The sequence below is a fragment of the Gymnoscopelus microlampas genome (genome assembly GCF_963454915.1).
Source record: "Gymnoscopelus microlampas genome assembly, chromosome: 6".
NCBI classification, from domain to species: Eukaryota; Metazoa; Chordata; class Actinopteri; order Myctophiformes; family Myctophidae; genus Gymnoscopelus; species Gymnoscopelus microlampas.
The window spans coordinates 48,832,777-48,853,598 of NC_139943.1; the positions used below are offsets into that span (position 1 = coordinate 48,832,777).

Genomic DNA, 20,822 nt, shown 5'->3' on the forward strand with positions numbered 1-20,822 from the left:
GACTCACACACGTTGGACTCTAAACTGTGTGAAACTCACTATCGCCACTCCTTAAAGGAGAATTTTCCCCCACGGTTTTCTTACCTTTTCCATGATGTTATGATATCCTAGGATGAATGGTAGGCCTACAGCAGAAAAATGTCATAACTCCCTCCCGGGTCCGCCACAGCTAAAATCTCGAGGTTTCAATCTCGTATTATAGCGAAACTTCCGGTGGGGCGCATTCAAGATAATCACATTGCATAGTGTTCTGTCACTATGATCATCAGATCTCACCAAAAAAACTAACAAAAAAAGCTATCAAAATATGCGCTCTAGTGCAAGGCCCATAGGCGCGCGTTTTTAGCTGTGGCGGACCCGGGATGGAGTTATGACATTTCTACTGTACCATTCATCCTAGGATATCATAACATCATAGAAAAGGTAAGAAAACTGTGGGGCAAAATTTCCCTTTAAGTCTTCATACTGTACCTTGATTATACTGAACCAGCACAATGTCGATTCACGTGAAAGAAAAGTTCAACGGCCAATTGAACTCCTTGCAAGGAAGGAACCATGCGTGACCTCTCGTTCTGCGGAAGGTTAATGTGCAGCTGTCCTTCATTTCATAACGACACACCTTGCTGTTAAAATATATTATAGTGTGAGTTTATGTGCTTTTTTGATGGCGCTCACAGCTAGAGGGCCCAGGACATTCTCAGGCACCATGTAACAACCCCCAAAGTGCTGGACTGACCCTGTACGCCGCTGCCATTAGCATAATTGCATTTCAAACTGGTCAAGACCGTAGCAAGAGAGGAGCAATCAGACGATCAAATGAGCCGTGGAGGGTTTTGGAGACGGCTCCCAGCTTTCATTAGGGACACACGTTAAGGAAAGAAATTACACTATCCCACTATATGTGCGCATGACATTGAAGAGGGGATTAACGGCCCCCCCCCCCCCTCAGCTACTCGAAGAAGGGTTTTATTTCCTTGTCCAAACGTTGGTTCGGCTTGGCCGCAGAGAGCTTCTTGTTGCTAGGTAGATAGATAGAGGCAGGGCTGCAACTATCAATTTGTCTCTCTCGGGTGGAAACCTCACATGTCCAAACACTGTTACTTTTCAGGATTCAAATTCAAAAACAGCAAAAGTAACATATCGACAAGCTTGAAACGCGTCGCAAACTTTTGACGCTTTTGTGTGACACGGTAGTATGATCAAGTACGGCATTAATTTATGAAAACAACAAAAAAATATGGAGATAAGAGATTTCTGCCCGACAGCAACAAATGCATTTTACCTTCATATCATACGCGTCTATGCAGAAAAAATCAAATTGACTTTTTCATAATCGACTAAATCGATGAGAATCTGATTTACCACGTAAGCCTTATTTTATACTTTGTCGTATAACGCTGTCGTTACACGACGAGCTCACAACGCATCGCAACGTGTTGTGAGCTCGCTATTGTATTTAAAATAGAACATAAAAATCTATTCAAAATGTTCTTTTATTATAAAACGATTTACTGAAATCATTGGGAAAAACATAATCAATGGAAGCGCTTGGGTGTGAGTTAGTCTAGTCTTGAGGGACACATTGCATTATAATTCTGCCCTCCAGACACACACACACACACACACACACACGCACACACACACGCACACACGCACGCACGCACGCACACACACACACACACACACACACACACACACACACACACACACACACACACACACACACACACACACAGAGAGGAGCCCTTATGTCCTTGGGGGGGAATAAAGAAATGTCAGATTGACATATGGTTGAGTTATGTTCCTATTATCTCTAGATTTACTTTCTGACAGGATTCTGAAATATTTTCATGCATAAAATCGCCTTCCAAGTGATTTAAAACATTGGCACAGCGAGACAACATGGCCCAGATACAGGCAGTAAATTCTGCATACGACCTGGTGTGAGGGGAGGCATCCTCCTTGATGTGGTGGATGGAGGCAAGGTGATGCTTGGGTGTGCCGACCGAGCACTATTTTGTTACGATGTTTGACTGAGGCAGTGGTTCTCAAACTTTTTTATGTCAAGATCTCCCAAATTGATATGCATTTCCCCCATCTGAAAATGTTTTGCCAGGGACCCCCAGAAGAGAAGATTTGTGTAAGAAACAAAAATCTAGATTTAACGCTAAAATCTAAAATGACACAGATGCTTTCCTGGTTTTAATGGGCTAATATAGCCTCAAAATCATTTTAACCGCTTCAACCACATTTTTGGGCTATACATTGCATTGTGACCCGTGGTGAAATTGTAGATCCATTATTTTTGAAAAAACATTGAGCATATTTTCAGATGGCGGTCTGCGGCCAAATGCATATCAATTTGAGTGGTCCTTGACATGAAAATGTTTGAGAAACACTGTACTAAGGATCCTTTGCTGTCATTGCAGTGAGTCAGTCTGCCAGTGCATTTGAGTCTAAATAAAGGAAGATCTCACCACAGGAGCAGACCCTGCGGTCTCTCCATGAAGCTGCATGTAGCATGCTCTGTTTGTTGGCAAGGTAACACCATATAAGCTTATGTGGGCGGGGGGGTGCAACAAATCCTCAGCTCATTGGGAGCCGGGGGATCGAACCAGGAACATTTCATTTCCCAAGCGGTGGCTCTAGCTCCTGAGCCACCGCCGCCCCAATACAATATATAATATCGTCGCTGTTGGGCATAAACCTCTTATCTCCATATTTTATTTCTTAAATGAATGCCCTACTTGATCAGCGTCACACAAAAACATCAAAAGCAGTAGATCCACAAGCTGAGCTTGTAGATCTGCTATTTTTGCAATTTTTTTCATTTGAATCCTGAGAAGTAACAGTTTCGGACATATGAGGTTTCCACCCGACAGAGACGAAACACAACAGCTAAGACCATAATTCTCAAATGGGGCCCGACTCATAATTGAAGTAATTTGGTTTGTAGTTCTGCTAGAATGCACACAATCTATTCGCTGTCTTACTTCATAAATAAGAACGGTAAACACTAGCATCCTCTGCAGCAGAGCTGTACATATCTATAAAAGATGATGCTGTGCAAGCTAATGAAGCATGTTTTAGCTGTATCACAGTGTAGTGAGAGGCATGCCGAGTACACCTGCATTTAGCCCCACTTCAGCTCTCTCTCTCTAAGGTCCAATTAAGCCATGACCAGTGGTGGAGAGAAGTACATTTACTCTCGTACTGCACTTAAGTACAATTCTGAAGTATTTTTACTTTCCATTTTTCAATACTTTAAAACTTCTACTCCACTACACCTCAGAGGCAAATATTGTACTTTTTTACTCAAGTACAATTATTTGAAAACTTGTTGCTTTGCAGATTTTTATTATGAATACAAAACCCCTATTCTATACTTCCGTGACCCATTGTGAGCTTGTAGATTGGTTAGATTCGTAAACATTTAACAGAGTAACCTATTTTTACATTTGGTACTTCTTTTTACAAGACTATACGTTTGGTACTTCATGGTAAACATTTTGACGCCAATACTTTTATATTTTTGCTGCAGGTAAAATTTTGAATACAGGACTTTTACTTGTAACTATCACTTGAAGTATTTCTACATGGTGGTATTGCTTCTTACCTAAGTAAAACAAGATCTGCTTATTTCTTCCACCATAGCTGAGTGGGCTGCACGCTGAGTACACCTGCATTTAGCCCCACTTCAGTTCTCAAAGGTCCAATTACAGCGTGACACAGCTGTTGCCATTTCGGAATCAAGAGCCAGAACTGAGAGCTCCATTTTGCTTAATGTACCAGAAGAGCTCTCCCATATGATTTATGCAAATATTAAGCCATTTGCCTCTTTGAAAAAACAGGCCTTTTCATGAGCATGGTCAAACAGTTAAAAGGTTTGTGTATTTCTGTCCTGTGTGGCTTGCCTTGTTAAGATAAAGTCTTATATATATTTTATTGTACGATGGAGAAAATAACCAATCTATCTGCTATTTCTGGCATGTGACTCCGTCTTACGATGGAGTATAAATCATGATGCAGTCGATGTAAATACTCGATGGTGATTTGACGTCTTAACCACTTAATTTACTTCGTTGTATGAAATATAATAGCAGATCTACAAGCTCGCGATGCAACACGTTGTGAGCTTGTAGATGTGCTATTTTCTTTTTTTGAACAATTGTAAATGCTTTGAAAACTTTTTTTTATGAATAAAATGGAATTTTGTCAAATCTGTATGGTATATTAATACAATAAAACTAATGCAATTGGGATGTTTTTTTTGCCTCCCTGCTCTTTTATTGAGACATTTAGATCATGTCAAAGGTCATGTCTCACCTAGACAGGATCTGACACGAATTTTGACCTCATGGTCAAGATTCAATTTATCTCCTGAGCTCAATGGTAAAATTGTCAACACTTGCGCAGGAAACCAGGTTCAAATCCTGGGTAGAAGAGGAAAGTTACATAATAGTGCAGTTTTAAAATAACAAGCTCAAAATAACCACTTCAAAATATATAGTATAGTGAAGTTTTTTTTTTTTAAGACAGAATAATCGGCAACAAAATAATCGGAGGTTATAAATAATACCTAATAAATTCCTGTTTAAAGGACTGATACTACTGGCCAGAGTGTAGATGTGCTGCGGTCTACCTGGCCCATTTCAGCATCCCATATAACCTTTACAGTGTGTTTTTAATTTATGGCCAAAAACTGGCTGCACCACCACCAGCTAAATGAATTGGCTGTCAAAGTATTGGCAGATATGGCCCAAAACACCAGCTGTGACATTAAACTAACCATAACATTTTGAACATTTTGCAAGCTAACAATGCTTTGAAAAGAGTTGTCCTTGCTGGCATTAAATTTGGAAGCTCTATTCACCAAAACATCAAGCGGGGGGTCACACTCAGAAATAAAAAGTATTTTTTATTTTCTCTTTTATTGCTTCGTATGCCTCAGTCAATGACAGACGTTTCGGCTATCCAGCCTTCACGGTGAAGGCTGGGGCAATAAAAGAAACATTTTGAATTCTTATTTCTGAGCGGGACCCTTCGCCTGATGTTATGTTGTGCGGTTTATTAGGGCAACACACCAGAGTATAGTCAGAGAACGGTGGTAACAGAAACGAGATCTATTCATAAAATAAAGGATGACCTTGTCAGTCGGCCTGTCCTTTGTTTTCTTGTCCACGTGATGATAGATAGACAGAGAGCGTGAGTGAGAAGAGAGTGAGTGTGAAGGTGACGGAGAAACACACTAAGGAAGATGAAATGCAGTCATTGTGCTCAAATCACCAGAACCCGCTTCAGAGACCATATCACACCAGTCCTCCATGACCTCCACTTTAAATTGCTGCTCACCACCTATAAGGCAGTCCACAACCTGGCTCCCCCCTATACCTCTCTGACCTCCTCAAGCCGCATGTTAAGTCCCCTTCCCTCAGGTCCAGTGACCTCATGGGGGTCCCCAAGACCAGGCTCCGAACCTTGGGCGACAGGGCTTTCTCTCTTTTTCTTTCTCCTCTCCCCCTTGCCACCACACACACACACACACACACACACACACACACACACACACACACACACACACACACACACACACACACACACACACACACACACACACACACACACACACACACACACACGTACAGTAAAGCGACTTTGAGTACTCAGAAAAGCACTACAGTATACATTCAGGTATCATAATAATTATGTTGTTATTTAGCTACATAGCTGGCTATTGGCTGATCAATGGAGTTGCAACTCAAACTGTACCGTACTGCCTAACCCAAATCTGATGGGCTGAAAACTATAGTCCATACCCGGGGATGAGTGCATACACCCAACTATGTGCAAACTTGAGACTTGGGATCGCAGCATACTGCCGCTACAGATCCCATATAACCTTTGGCAAAAATGCGAACCAACAACTTAAATTTGGGAAAAGTAAAAAAATCTGCTTCAATCATTTTCAGATAGATATATATCAACCCACTGAGATAAAAATGCATGAGAGAAGCCACGTAACTGTACAAAAGTCCACCGATTGGTCGTTATGCATGTCACTGTAGCATGCTGAGTGCTACTGTGTGTATTGCTGACACAATTGATGAACCTGTTTTGTAATTAAAGCTTCTGCACTTTATCGACCACGCACGCACGCACGCACGCACGCACTCGCAAACTCACAAAGTCTATAGTGTAGCCCAGCACTGCTGCTTTAAATCAAAGTTCTTTATACTTTGCACCATTGAGCCATCTCTCTCTCTGCTAGTGCTCTCTCTGGTGTGTGTGTGTGTGTGTGTGTGTGTGTGTGTGTGTGTGTGTGTGTGTGTGTGTGTGTGTGTGTGTGTGTGTGTGTGTGGCCTTGAGCCCAGCATGTTACTATAAAAAGGAGAACACAATTGGAAACACCTGCCGATCAATTAACCCTGGCACAGTTCCCTTGAGTAACATCCCCCTGTCTCCCACCATCGCATAGTCTTAATTGAGTGAGAGTTCACAGAAATGCTAATAAACAGCTTAAATTTGGGGAAAAGTTCAGCTTCTTCGCTCCCTGCATAATAATGCCGGTGGTCAATGTCTGTGTGCAAGTCCAGATCGATTGTTCCATCCACTGACGAGAAAAATGGATGAGGGCATTTCCACCCACACCACAGTTTTAATTGAGTGAGAGTGCACAAAAATGCTAATAAATGGCTTGAATTTGGGGAAAGTGGCATATGTACTGGAGCATCTTTCCAGACATATTGATGAAGTTCAAGCACAGGACAGGATCAATATCTTACTGTCCAGATGAAATCACTAACTTTTTTTTAATTATTAGTGCTTTTCTCCCCAATTTAGTCGTCATGCCAATTGATTCCTCCCCACACACGTGTGTGTTATCCAGTGTTGATTTTGACAGCAAATTTTGATTTAGTCTTAGTCATAGTCCTTTGAATAAAATTCCATCTAGTTTTAGTCATATTTTAGTCATCTGAAAGGTTTAACTTTTTGTCTAGTTTTAGTCGACTAAATATCATAAGATTTTAGTGAATATACAGTTGATTTAGTCGACTAAAATGTATTTTGGCGGTGCCTTGATGGCGTCGTAATGGCTGATTTTACACTTGGCTGCATGCTGAAAATAGCCGATCTACAAGACCGCCAGATCTGCTATTTTCAGAGCGCAACACGCGAGCACAACCAAACATAAAATTGTGTCTTTTAGTTTTACTGGATCTCTTCTAACTAACATTTTAGTCTTGTTTTTATTTGTTGATGTTGTTTGTCTTAGTTTTAGTCATCATAACTTAGTTTTTGTTTAGTTTTTATTTAGTTTTCATCAGTGTTCAGTTCGAAGAACATTTTTTGTCATAGTTTAAGTCGACGAAATCAACACTGATGTTATCTCTGCTGTTGTATCCTACTGACTTACCTGCCAGTGAGGAGCCCCCACCGGGAGGATGCCACATGGCATGGATGCAGCAGTGTACTGTAGGTGTGACATGATGCTATTTTAGTACAGCATGTGTATCTACAGCAGGAGTTCTCAAACCTTTTTCTATACCAGTACTCCATTTTATGGGCGAAATGTTTTGGTGCACTCACCAAATTTATAGTGCAATTTCAAAGTTGGAATACAAGATGTTGAAAAATAAAGCATAATTGTTGGCCTTGAATAGGAATATTTATTATAAAATACATTTATAACACTGCAAACTCATGCTGATATTGTTATTATCAGCATAGTTTAAAAGATACAGAAAAGCATTTCTGTACACATTTATAAACAAAAGAAAAATAATAATACAAGATACATTTGTATTTTTTTTCAGTTGGCAATGTGCGGCCCCACCTTCACCTTCCCCCGTCTCCACTTGGGGTCCTTTAGTTTAGGAACCCATACTTTAGGAACCTCTACAGATGTTTGTAAGTGTTCCTCAGCTCTCCTTTTCATCCACGCTCCAGTTGAGTAGAGGTCCACGGTTAGGGGGGAGCGAGGCTTCGATCTTCTGCCAACGATTGGGAGGCCAGATGATGTGGGAGGCCCGGCCATGGAGTAGTCCTTTAGATACCTGCAAATAGAAGGAGACAAAAACAAGAAGGGTTTCTTTCAAAACTGGCCTGAAAAAACAGCAATCAGGAGACCACAAGGGGAGGTAAATGTAAATTCCCATCGAAAGAAGGCATTTTTACCGTTTCTCCTTTGTACATTCAGTGTTTGCATTTGTTGACGACATGGAGCCTATTATTGTGTGTGTGTGAATGTTTTGATGAATTGAATACATAGGACCACAATGGAAACGAGTCCCCAGGACTTTTTTGTGTTATCCTTTTAGCCTTAATGTCTGACTGTACCAGGTGCTGTTTACATTTTTGACTAATAAAGTAATCAATTCTATCAATCAATTCTAGGCAAGGAACTTAAAATGAAGGAACGGAATCGTTCTACGCCGGGCATGCGCCATTAGCGCACCTGGGAGGCAAACTGGAACCGAATGTTCGATAGAATGCATTGAAGTCAATGAGAGCCAGCCAGACCAGCTTATGAACAAACACTATTTAGGGAGGATTGTAAATGGTAAATGGTGCATTTATACAGCGTTTTTATCCAAAGCGCTTTACAATGTGCATAAGATTCGCACACACTTTCACACGCCGGCTCACAACACGTTGCCTTGTAGATCTGCTATTTTCAGTGAAGAAATTTGGTGTAGAGCAGGGGTCTTCAACAGGGGGTCCGGGACCCCTAGGGGGTCCGCCAAATATTTGTGTGATTGGATTTTATTTTTTTACATTAACCACTTGAACACTAAATTTCCTTTTCTGAGGGGAACATAAGCCGAAAATAGCAGAGCTTGTAGATCGGCTATTTTTTGACAAAGAGGCTATAGGTGTAGAGGGAAATAAATAGCAGACTAAGTAAAAAAAAAAACTTTAATCTGAAACACAATTTTATACAATTTAGTAGGGGGTCCCTGCTTCATCTTTCTCTTAGCTAGGGGGTCCTTGGCCTGAAAACGTTGAAGACCCCTGGTGTAGAGCGAAGAAAGTAGGCTATAGACCCCTGAGGGACCCCATATCAACTAAGTATATCGTTGCATGTCGGGCAGAAACCACTCATCTCTATATTTTAATTTTTGGTGTTTTTTCGTAAATGTCCTACTTGATCATACTACAGCGTCACACAAAAGCATCAAAAGTAGCAGATCCACAAGCTTGAAATGTGGTGCGAAGCGACGCGTTTTGAGCTTGTAGATCTGCTAATTTTGCTATTTTTGAATCCTGAAAAGTAACAGTTGAGGTAGCAATCCTATTCCTAAATCCTACATGTATCTCAGATGCTGTGGTAAAGGATTTAAATGTGCTAAGCCTTCTCTGGGGGTGGTTTCACTGGTTTGAGACACATTATGGTTGCAAGTTTGCCAACTGAAAATGCAGTTTTCCCTCCAAGCCACATACATCAGTTAAAGCAGCACAAAAGGTGCGGAAAGGTACACTATTCCACTGTTTTATGGCAATGCCCAGAAATCATGAACTTTTGGAAAGAAGTGCTTGATATACTATCACGGATATTCTCTGAAGATATACCACTTTGTCCACAGTTGTGCCTTCTGGCCATATTTCCTGAGAATTTAAAAAGAGTATAATTACATACTCTCTTCTCCAGGCTAAACATACAATTGCACTCTTTTGGAAAAATCCAGACAAACCAGACTTTAGTCAATGGTTTATAGAACTATGTTATTAGTTTTACCATAAGAGGTAAAATGTTGTTTTAAAATGCCATATGCTACACTGTCATCCAATGTAAAAACCATAAAAAAAATGCCATGCTACACTATGTCGTCCAATGTAAAAACCATAACAAAATGCACATCTGTGCGATTGTAGTGTTCCTACTTTCAAATATGTTGTAAATAGAGCGAGTTAAAATGACAATCTGTGCAGTTTTTGTGTGAAAGAAATGTGTTGGCCAATGTGTTGGTGGAACTCCTGTCATCAGCGGATCATAGATGAAACTCAGTGTGTCACTGCAGTCACACTGTGAGAAAGAAGACAAAATTTCCTACATTTTAACAAAGAAATTTAATTATGCGTGAAAGATTAATATCTTGTCCATGAGGACGTTTACCACGTTTACCATCTTCTCTGACTCAGAGTGATGACATCACGCACTCTCGATCCGAGCAAACCAATTTCTGAAAAACCATAAGAGGTATTCAAATACTGTTCTCTAACATGATAAAGTCCCAAGTCTTGTTAAAGCTTAAATCATGTTTCTATGTAACAGTATGCCAAAGTAATGTGGCTCTTAAGTGAGGTGGGTTGATGTTTTATATTTTACATTTTCATCATTTTGTCACCAAACTTTTTGGATTGATTCATTGACTGATTGTATTTGGTGATACTGTATCACATGACAAGAGCACAATAGCACTTCCCGACATAATATAGTCAATCAACATCGTGGATAAAAACACAATAAAGCCCAAGGGTTTATTTCCATTGTGGTCCTCTAATAGACCAATTATTTGTTTACCAAACATTGAGACTGGACACACAGGTGATTGTTTCATGCAATCAATTCCCAACATATTGTTTCGGGGTGCGCTGGTTTCAGTTCATTCAACCTCTTCTTGTGTGTTGGCTAGTGAGGCGCGTCCTAGCGAGACCTGACAGAATGGGTTTCATTTGGTCCCGGCCTGCACGCGCATACTGGTTCTTATCAGTGTGACGTTGTCGTCTGTTAAGGGGTCTATAGGTATAGCTGTGTTTTTTGCCTCCAAGGTCTGATGAAAAGTTGGGATGAAGTTATGTTTTTACATTTTAATATTTCATTTTTTGTAGGCTTTTATTTAAATCTTCTACTTTAATGTATAGTATGTCTTGTATCTTTCTCATATTTCTTTTTTTAATATCATTTGATTATCATTAGTTTGTTTCTGTCTATTATAGATATATTATAAATATGTGGAGTTTCTGTCATGTTTTATACAACTGAAAAATGCTCTAAACATATATAAGGGAAATGGCACAGAGTTTTGTATCGACTCGAGCCTGCGGTAGACAAGAACACGGCACATACAAAACGGCACTCCACATTAACACCGTCATATTTCTCCGTTCACTTCTTTGAATCACTTCCAAATAACGGATGAAATATTCATCTGCTCGCGATATAATTCCTCACCAGTGCAACCCTGTCCGGCTAAAAGCTACGAAAGACGCTAATCCTTTATGCCATTACGAGCCTCTTGAAACGCATGGTGGCAAAGATCCGTCATCATGGCGTGTTGTAAGTATTATGAGCTTGGCTGGCCTGCAGTTTAACCCTGCAGTGCAGTGCTATGGGTCAGTGCTCCAAGCCAGCGCTCAGGGGAAGCACAGCTATCAGTGGCTACGATGGAATACGTCCTGCTCCACTCCACACAACATTGTTTAAGTGCTGCGGTGGGAAACTAGCTGAGTACATTTACTCAAGTACTGTTACTTAAGTACAGTGGGGGAAAGTAGCTACATTTACTCAAGTACTGTACTTAAGTACAACTTTGAGGTAGGCTACTCTTACTTTATGGGCGGCAGTGGCTCAGAAGGTAGAGCGACCTCTGGCTCCCCCAGTGTTAACTGTCAAAGTGTCCTTGAGCAAGACACTTACTGTAACCCCCAACTGCTCCTGATGAGCAGGTTGCAGAGGCGGTCTTGAGGATCTGGGGGCCCTTTTCGAGAGATAATGAAGCCCCCCCCACCCCTCGCCCATTACTGACCTGTCTGATCCACACTGGGTTAAACTCAGCATGCAGCTCTGTCTAGAAAATGCCTATTATTTGGTTCATGTATATAGGCCAGGGTGGAATCATGGCCGCAAAAAGCAAGGTTTCAGTCTACCATATTACAAACAACGGCATTTTCTTTTAATATTTGCATTGTACTGTCAATGGCATTGTGCGTTCTCACGCACGCTTCCAGCTCGCGCCTAATAGCCTGGGTCTGTGGTCTGAAGCCAGGCTAGCTTGCGCCAGCTATCCATGTTGGCACAGCATGCCAACATGGCATTTGACTCCAGTCTGAGGTTATATTAGCCGACTTTCTTTCAAAAAAATAATCGGTTTAAACATTTAGATGAGCCCTGGTTTGTTTCTGACATGAACAAATGAACCAGCAGGTTTATTAAGAGTGTGATAAGCTGCCCCTGCACGATCTGTTGTTATTAAATACGTGGGCAAAGACGAGTAGAGATAAACACATAATAACACATCACCGAAAGTCTGTGGCGGAGCGTGCCGTTCCAACAAGCTGAACAAATTATAAATAGAATGGAAAATATTCATCACCATAGTACTTTCCCTTGTCTATGACGCCCCTCTCTCTCCCCGCCTAATAGTACTGCTGCTGGGGGGGAGTGGCACAATGGAGCTGGATCGTCTGGGAGATTAGAATACTGGTTCTCAAACTTTTTCATGTCAAGGACCCCCAAATTGATATGTATTTGGCCCCATCTGAAAATGCTTTGTGCCACGGACCCCTAGAAGAGAAGATTTGTGCTTTTAAACACTTTCAAGATTTTTCAAAAATAGCAGATGTACAAGGTTGTACATCTTACTTATCTGCTATTTTTGAATAGCCAACAAATACAATATAGATAAAGAGGTTAAAATGTGCAGTTCTGCACATAATCTCCGCCCACAATAATACACGTGTGCGGACCCACATCTGGCGGGTGCATTTCAATTGAAATTTGTACTTTTTTATACCACTTAAAGGAGACACACCATGAATTAAAAAAAAATATTTGATATTTAATATCATATGGTGTATGTCCCTCAAATCATTTTCAAAAGCTTTGAGCCTAAATCAACACTCAGATATACTCATCCCAAGACAATTCTCTCAGGCTTATAAAGCACTTTCAGCTGCAATACCAAAACGTCCTGTTGGGCAGAGGGGTGCTACTGAGCAATTCTGTCTCTCAAAATACATGGGCAGAATGTTTCGTGATGTAAGCAAACATTGCCATTCTGAGATGGCCTGTTCAGACACGCCCATTCTGAAAACCTCTGAAATGAGAATGAATGACTGAATGTTAAAAAAAAATATTTTTTGGGGTTCAAGAGACACTGGGGAGCCCAAAAAATACCAAAAAAATAAAAAAAAAGTCCCTCAGGGCTCTATACTAGTGTCCTTACCATTTTCTGTTATTGTGGGGAAAGCTTTTGCTGAAAATAGCCGATCGCCAAGCTCAACGCTGTGAGCTTGCGCGCTGCGTTGTGAGCTTGTCGATCGGCTGTTTTCAGCAAAAGCGTTCCCCACCGATGCAGATGCTGTGGTTTAAGTGGTTAATTGGTGCCTTGCATGGTTTCCTTCACTGTCCAAAAAAAGTATTAAATAAAGTGCAGTACTCCAGTAAATGTACTTAGTTACTTACTGTCCACTACTGGTGCTATACAAGGCAACAGCACTCCGGGGGAAGCATGGCTATCAGTGGCTACAGAGTAATACATCCTGGTCCAATCCCCACACACACACACACTCACGCACACTTGCGCGCGCACGCACACACAATTCTTTACGTGGCTGATTGAGCTTGGACATGGCTGAGCGCTGTGGGTTGACACCAGGGCTTATTGCCTGTGGACTGCTGCTCTGCATGAGCTGTTCTGGCTGCTGGCTGGAGGTCAGGAGGTTCATGGGGATGGAAGTCCTTCTCCAATCCCCCCTGGTATAGACTTATAGCCAGCGGCGGTGGAGGAAGTACTCCCAATTGATTTTATACTTAAGTAAAAGTAGCGATACCACAATGCAGAAATGCTCTGTTCTAACTAAACGTCCTGTGTTCAAAATTTGACGTGAGTAAATGTACAAACGTATTGGCATCAAAATAAACTTAACATTTTCAAAGTGTCCAGAATATTTCTAAAATAGCTACATTTCCAATTAGCTGAAGTATAAAATAGGGCTCAATTGGTTAATGTGCGTTCTGTAATAATAATCTAAATCTAAAAAGTACCTAGCAAAGCTGTCATTTATTGTATTGTAACAAAATATATCGTATATATAATACAATATTTGCCTCTGAGATGTAGTGGAGCTAGAAGTAAAAACATATTGGAAAATATACATAAAAGTAAAGTAAAAGCACCTCAAGATTGTATTCAACCCATTTAGACCTGTTACAACTTTGTTATACCTTTCAAGCTGGGAACACCTCTGTGTCATTTTAGTTGTTGCTATATATCGCCGTTGTCGGGCAGAAACCTCCTATCTCCATATTCTGACTTTTTGTGTTTTTTCGTAAATTAATTCCCTACTTGATCATATTACAACGTCACACAAAACGTATCAAAAGTAGCAGATATACAAGCGTTTTGGGCTTGTGGATCTGCTACTTTTGCTACTTTTGAATTTGAATATGAGGTTTACACCCGACAGAGACGATATATAGACGAATCCACAGACGCGCTGCCTGTAGGCAGCCATAGCTGCGGTGTCAACGCTCCTACACGATTTAGAAGGAGTTTTTAGAGTCGCCCTCAGGTCTACATGGGTTAAGTACAGTACTTGAGTAAAGGTACTTAGTTACTTTCCCTGACTGAAGGTCATGGATGAAGAACTTTACCATCCATCCCCATTGGTGGAGTTATAGCCCTCCCTGAGGTGTGTGCGTGTGTGTGTGTGTGTGTGTGTGTGTGTGTGTGTGTGTGTGTGTGTGTGTGTGTGTGTGTGTGTGTGTGTGTGTGTGTGTGTGTGTGTGTGTGTGCACCTGTCCGTGGGTGTGCATTTTATGTGTGAGTGTATGTGCACCAGAGTGCACATGAGTGAGTGGATTATCCTGGTGTGTGTGTGTGTGTGTGTGTGTGTGTGTGTGTGTGTGTGTGTGTGTGTGTGTGTGTGTGTGTGTGTGTGTGTGTGTGTGTGTGCGCGCGCGCGCGTGTGTCGGTGTGTGTGTGTGTGTGTGTGTGTGTGTGTGTGTGTGTGTGTGTGTGTGTGTGTTAATTACTTTATGGAATGAATGAATGCATTACATTTTTATCACAATTCATGCATTCGATGAATGACCCGCCCCATACATCCCATAATTCCACCCACTCTGCACTGGTCATCGCTCTGCTACTGTATCTGATGGCATAAGCGAGACGAAGAGACAACCGGTGCATGGCCCTATCTGGATGGGGGGGGGGAAACACAAGTCGGTTATTGCCAGAAATGACATCCACAAGTAGTAAACAAAATGTAAAGGCTTTGTAATAAGAAGAGAGCAGAGGCCAGCTCCATGTGGACACTGTTGTATTGCTATTCCAGCCGAGTGCTTGGCTGCTCTGAGTCTTGTGTAGCTACAAGGGCAATTTCACTGTGATCCCTGTGGCTGAGCCTGGTCTCACAGTGTATAGCCCTTCTGCCGTGTGTGTGTGTGTGTGTGTGTGTGTGTGTGTGTGTGTGTGTGTGTGTGTGTGTGTGTGTGTGTGTGTGTGTGTGCGCGCCTTGTCTCAGTGTAAAGCTCCTCTGCCATGTGCTACACAGGAGCGGAATCGGGCGAGGAAAGAGATAACAGCGCAGGAAAGACATTGGTTCTCATCAACGGTGGAAAGTAACAAGGTACATTTACTCTAAGTCTTTTACTTGTATTTCTACGTTGGTATTGTGGTATTACTTACTTTACGTACAGTACTCTGGTTCTCGTGGAACAATTCCAGTACTGATTGGAATGCAGGCCTCATCCCCCATCATGGGGATTCATTTTGAAATCTATTTCATCTCCACTTCCATGAGAATGGAATATGACATTTTAGTTCATTTGGAAATCGTTACTGGGAGCTTATGGTGGGTGTTGCACTCCTCCTCAGCAATCCATCTCCCCATAGACCAGTGGTTCTCAAACCTTTTCATGTCAAGGACCCCCAAATTGATATATAAATTTGGCCACGGACCCCCATCTGAAGATCTTTTTTGTGAGGAACCACCAGAAGAGACAATTTGGGTAAAAAAAAAATCCCAAATTATTACACTTTCAAGATTTTTCAAAAATGTTCAAAAATAGCAGATGTACAAGTTCACAGCGCGGCACGAAGTGTCGCGCTGTGAACTTGTACATCTGCTATTTTTAAATTGCCGACGTATATAATATGGATATAGTGTGATGCTGTGTTAACAAATGTTACTAGGGACCTCCCGGAAGCCCCCCCCCTCAAGGACCCCTGGGGGTCCCCGGACCCTCACTTTGAGAACCACTGCCATGGACCCCTGCTAACACACTGAAAAGGGGATTAGATGCCATCGTTGCAGAGCTGATACCGACAATAAGCTACTCTGACTTACTTACATAATTGACCTGACACCTAAATGCTCTTCTGTGGATGTTTCAGTCAGAAAGTGACAACCTGGATCACAAAGCCTTGGGCAAGAGACACACACACAAACACAAAGTACCCCTGAAAAGGTTACGCACAAAACAAGCACAATAATAAAAAAAACTGCGAGGCTCATTTGTAAATACCAGCGCAGGCTCTAAGACAACTACCACCATGAATAATACTGGACATTTCCCTGTGTGTTTTGTGTTCAAGCCTAATGCAAATAATGCTCTTGGCTTAGAAAGAACTTTGAAGGAAAACAATTAGCAACCAGATGTTTAGCAGTCAATTCGCTTGATTTGAATTAAGCTCAGAATGTATTGAAGTCTTTGGACCTGAGCCCAACAAAAACTATAGGTGAAAAATACCAGACCGGTGCCGTTTATGCCATTGGTTTTTAAAGTGTGGTCCGGGGACCCCCTTTATCCATTTATATGTTGGCTATTCAAAAATAGCAGATCTACAAGCTCACAGTGTGTCACTGTGCCGCGTTGTTTGGGCTACTGTTCTTTTTTTTCTTTTTGAAAATATTGGGAAATTTTAAATCACTGAATTTTTAAATAACCCCATTTTCAGATGGGGGTCCACGGCCAATATCAATTAGGGGGTCCTTGATGTGAAAAGGTTTGAGAACCACTGGTTTATGAAATACCTGCTGTACCTGTTGTCAGAGTAACCGTCATCACAGTAATAACTGTAAGTAACTCTGCTACTTTCTACTTCTAACAGAGTATTTCTATATTGCGGTATTATCTTGCACCACTGTAATACATACATCTCACACAATCCCCTGACACGGTTCTATTGACATCTCAATGTGGACAGAAAACTCTATAATCCCGTTATTTCGGTCCACACACCGACGCACCGCAGGCTTTACCGCGCTCGCTGCTGTTTCTCAAAGCCGGCAGCTTTCCTCCGAGGCAGGCGGAGGCCCTGAGAGCAAGCTCTCCGCTTAGTTTGAGACACTCAGCGCACTTCAGGCAACAATAAACGCGTAATCAGATTTAGCGCGCGGCATGATTGTGATATCTGTTAGGCGCTATGCGAGCTGACAGCCCCCGCTCGCCTTCCACACCTCCACCATGCGCTTTAATACTCCACCTGCTGTCCTCTGAGACCCCCCCCCCATACACACACCTCCACCATGCGCTTTAATACTCCACCTGCTCTCCTCTGAGACCCCCCCCCATACACACACCTCCACCATGCGCTTTAATACTCCACCTGCTCTCCTCTGAGACCCCCACCCCCCCATACACACACCTCCACCATGCGCTTTAATACTCCACCCGCTCTCCTCTGAGACCCCCACCCCCCCATACACACACACAAACACACTCACGCCTCTGTGTTATAGACTGAGAGAGAGAGAGAGAGAAAGGGAGAAGCAGAGTGATAGAGCAAAAAATAATTGAATGAAAAGAGGGAGAATGACAGAATTATGGAGAGAGAGAGAAGGACGAACAACAGGCGGCGTAACAAAAGAGAGAGGAATGGAAGGACAGGGAGAGGAATGAGTAGGGGTCATGATTATTCACCTGTTGGTGAAGAGAGGGACAATACAGAGAAATATGGAGAGAGAGGATGAACAATAGAACAAAAGAGAGGACAGGGAGAGATGAAAAGCTACAGAGGGGTCATGAGTAGGGGTCATGTTTATTCAGCTTTGATTGATTCAGCTGCTGGTGAATATTATAGTATATCTTTACTCAAGTGTTGTACTTAAGTACACTTTTGAGGTATTTTTTGGGGCGGTGTAGCCGCCCCCTATAAGTGAGTTTTGGACACCGACCAAAACATTTGTGTACCCCCTAACCCTTCCATTGTTAATGCAAATCGATACTTTTTTCATATCAGCCAATCACATTACAGCTAGTGTCATCACTACTAACTGTAATGTGATTGGCTGACTTTGCAAATTCAGGACTGTGATTGGCTAGCGAAACACATGACACATGTGCAGCCCTATGAATAGCAGTATGGACTTTAAAAAAAGTCATTCATCCTTTTTTTTAAAGTGAGTCATGTTGTGATGACCACACACCGCCCACTTCACACTGGGTGTGATTTTTAAAAATATAAGTGAGGTTTGGACACTGACCAATCCAATCCTGCACCGTGATTGGCCAATAGTCTACAACGCAGTCTACAACCCTAACCCTTCCACAGTCAATGCAAATCTATACTTTTGCAAAGTCAGCCAATCACATTACAGCTAGTGTCATCACCACTAGCTGTAATGTGATTGGCTGACTTTGCAAATTCAGGACTGTGATTGGCTAGCGAAACACATGACACATGTGCAGCCCTATGAATAGCAGTATGGACTTAAAAAAAACACTTTCATGTTTTTAGCGGCGCTGGCGCCGCTCTATACATAGTATAGAGCGGTCCTGCTCTATACCTGGCTTTTCCGTCAACGTTCTGATTGGTCAGGTCTGTCAACGTTCTGATTGGTCAGGCCCGCCAAGGTTCTGATTGGTCAGGTCCGTCAACGTTCTGATTGGTCAGGCCCGTCGAGGTTCTGATTGGTCAGGTCCGTCAACGTTCTGATTGGTCAGGCCCGTCAAGGTTCTGATTGGTCAGGCCCGTCAAGGTTCTGATTGGTCAGGCCCGTCAAGGTTCTGATTGGTCTGATTGGTTTAGATATTAATATTGAAACACATATCTATGACAAGATGTATCAAAGGCGCCGCTACCTTCACACAGGTGTGATTTTTTCTCTATACCTGACTTTGTCAGGTATAGAGCGGATCCTGCTCTATACCTGACTTTGTCCGTGTGCGTACCTCAACGTTCTGATTGGTCAGGTGCGTACGTCAACAAAGTGATTGGTCAAGCTTATTCAATCAATCAATCAATCGATCAATCAATCGATCAATCAATCTCCGACACTTAAATAGGATTGCGCCTTATACCGGGCGCAGCCCGTTCTGAAAGGTGATGGCAGCCGACACTCTGATTGGTTTAATTAATGCAATGCCCAAAACACGCCCATGACTAATTGAAGGCGTGTTGCGCCAGGCACAAACACATTGCACCCACATACCGCGCCCTGTTGATAGTAAAGTTGGCATGGACACACCCCCAATGCACAAGTTAAGACCACGTACCGTGGTGCAAAGTTCCTGCCATTACAAAAGGGCTCTCTGTCTTGCTATAGGTCCTTGGTGATTCCCAGACCTCCTGTCACATAAAAAAACCCATCTCACATAAAATGAAAAAAAAAAACATGTTTTTTTCTTATTTGAGGAAGAAATGAAAGTCCTGATGAGCACTGATGAAAATGTGTTCTCATTTTGTTTCTGTACTATGTGAGTCAGTATGACTGATTGTTCCCTCAGGTCTTTTGGGCTTAAAGCCAATATTTTAAATGCATATTTTTTTGTTGGAGAAAGTGCTGCAGTCCATGATGAATACATCTGCCTCTGGTGACTTTTCTTTTTACTTTTCCGTTCTGACAAAAGGATAATAGGAAAGACCAGTGTCAAGAGAATTCTCATGGGTAAAAGATTGATTTTAACAAGGCTCTCTCTCTCTAGCATCCTCTCTGAAAAGAGACAAAAAATAACCATGTTAAACAATAGGGCTGCTTTTCTTGGTGATTATTCTACCGATTAGTATTGTGATGACCCATCCCATGGGTTGTGTGTTTTGGTTTCTAATAGTGTTCCTGTGTAGGAGGAGAGGGTCAGCCTGATGGGGTGTATCTTGGGGATGAGACACACCTGGTCCCAATCATCCCCTTGGGTATAAAACGGGCTGGCCGTGCCGGGGCGATCCGACTCCGTTGCTTTTTGGCACTCACACATACAGTACAGTACATGTTCACACAGCCATACACACTTTACACCACTGATACCACTGACTGTTCACATCTCACATTTTACGCACAGTTCATGTCTTTTTTTTGGGTTAATTTAACGTACCCTAGACGACAGTAAAGAACAAAATGATTTAGTCTCAGGGAAACGACACAAAGGTGCAACAAAACGGAATGTTATCGAGTGTGTCAAACTATTCACACTATCTCAGCTGCTGGTGACAACAATTCGGCACAAAGTGTTGAACCTTCTTAAGCAAACGAGCCCAGCCCTTGTATTTTGATTCCCAAGACGGGTCATACCGTACCAAACACTATACAAATGGGACCATGCAATGGAAAGAAAGAAAGAAAGAAAGAAAGAAAGAAAGAAAGAAAGAAAGAGAAGGTAGAAAGATGCAAACTCACACTCGACCATCCGAAACTTCAATCACAGAATAAATCCTTGCATTCAGCACTGGGGATGGTTTTGATAACGCCAGTGAAATGGCCTCTATATGTGTGTGACTGTGTGTGTGTACGTGTGCGTAAAAAGCCAGTTAAAGGCCAGCACGGGCCTGTGCTCTGAGAGGATTGGACACAGATAATTATCTGGCCTCTGCTGCCATCACCCATGACAGCAGCCATGAAATAGTCACATACACACAGATTTATATTACTATACTTGT

General features: G+C 42.1%; 1 protein-coding gene across 1 annotated transcript in view; it reads right to left on the reverse strand.

Annotated features, from left to right (window-relative positions):
* Positions 1-7,653: 7,653 nt before the first annotated feature.
* The window catches only part of immp2l (inner mitochondrial membrane peptidase subunit 2), a 200,963-nt gene continuing 187,794 nt past the window's right edge, over positions 7,654-20,822 (reverse strand). Inside the window, exon 7 of the mRNA XM_084059820.1 lies at positions 7,654-8,054. Within this exon, the coding sequence (XP_083915946.1) occupies positions 7,920-8,054 (135 nt within the window). The 3' untranslated portion in view covers positions 7,654-7,919. The remainder of the gene's footprint in view (positions 8,055-20,822) is intronic.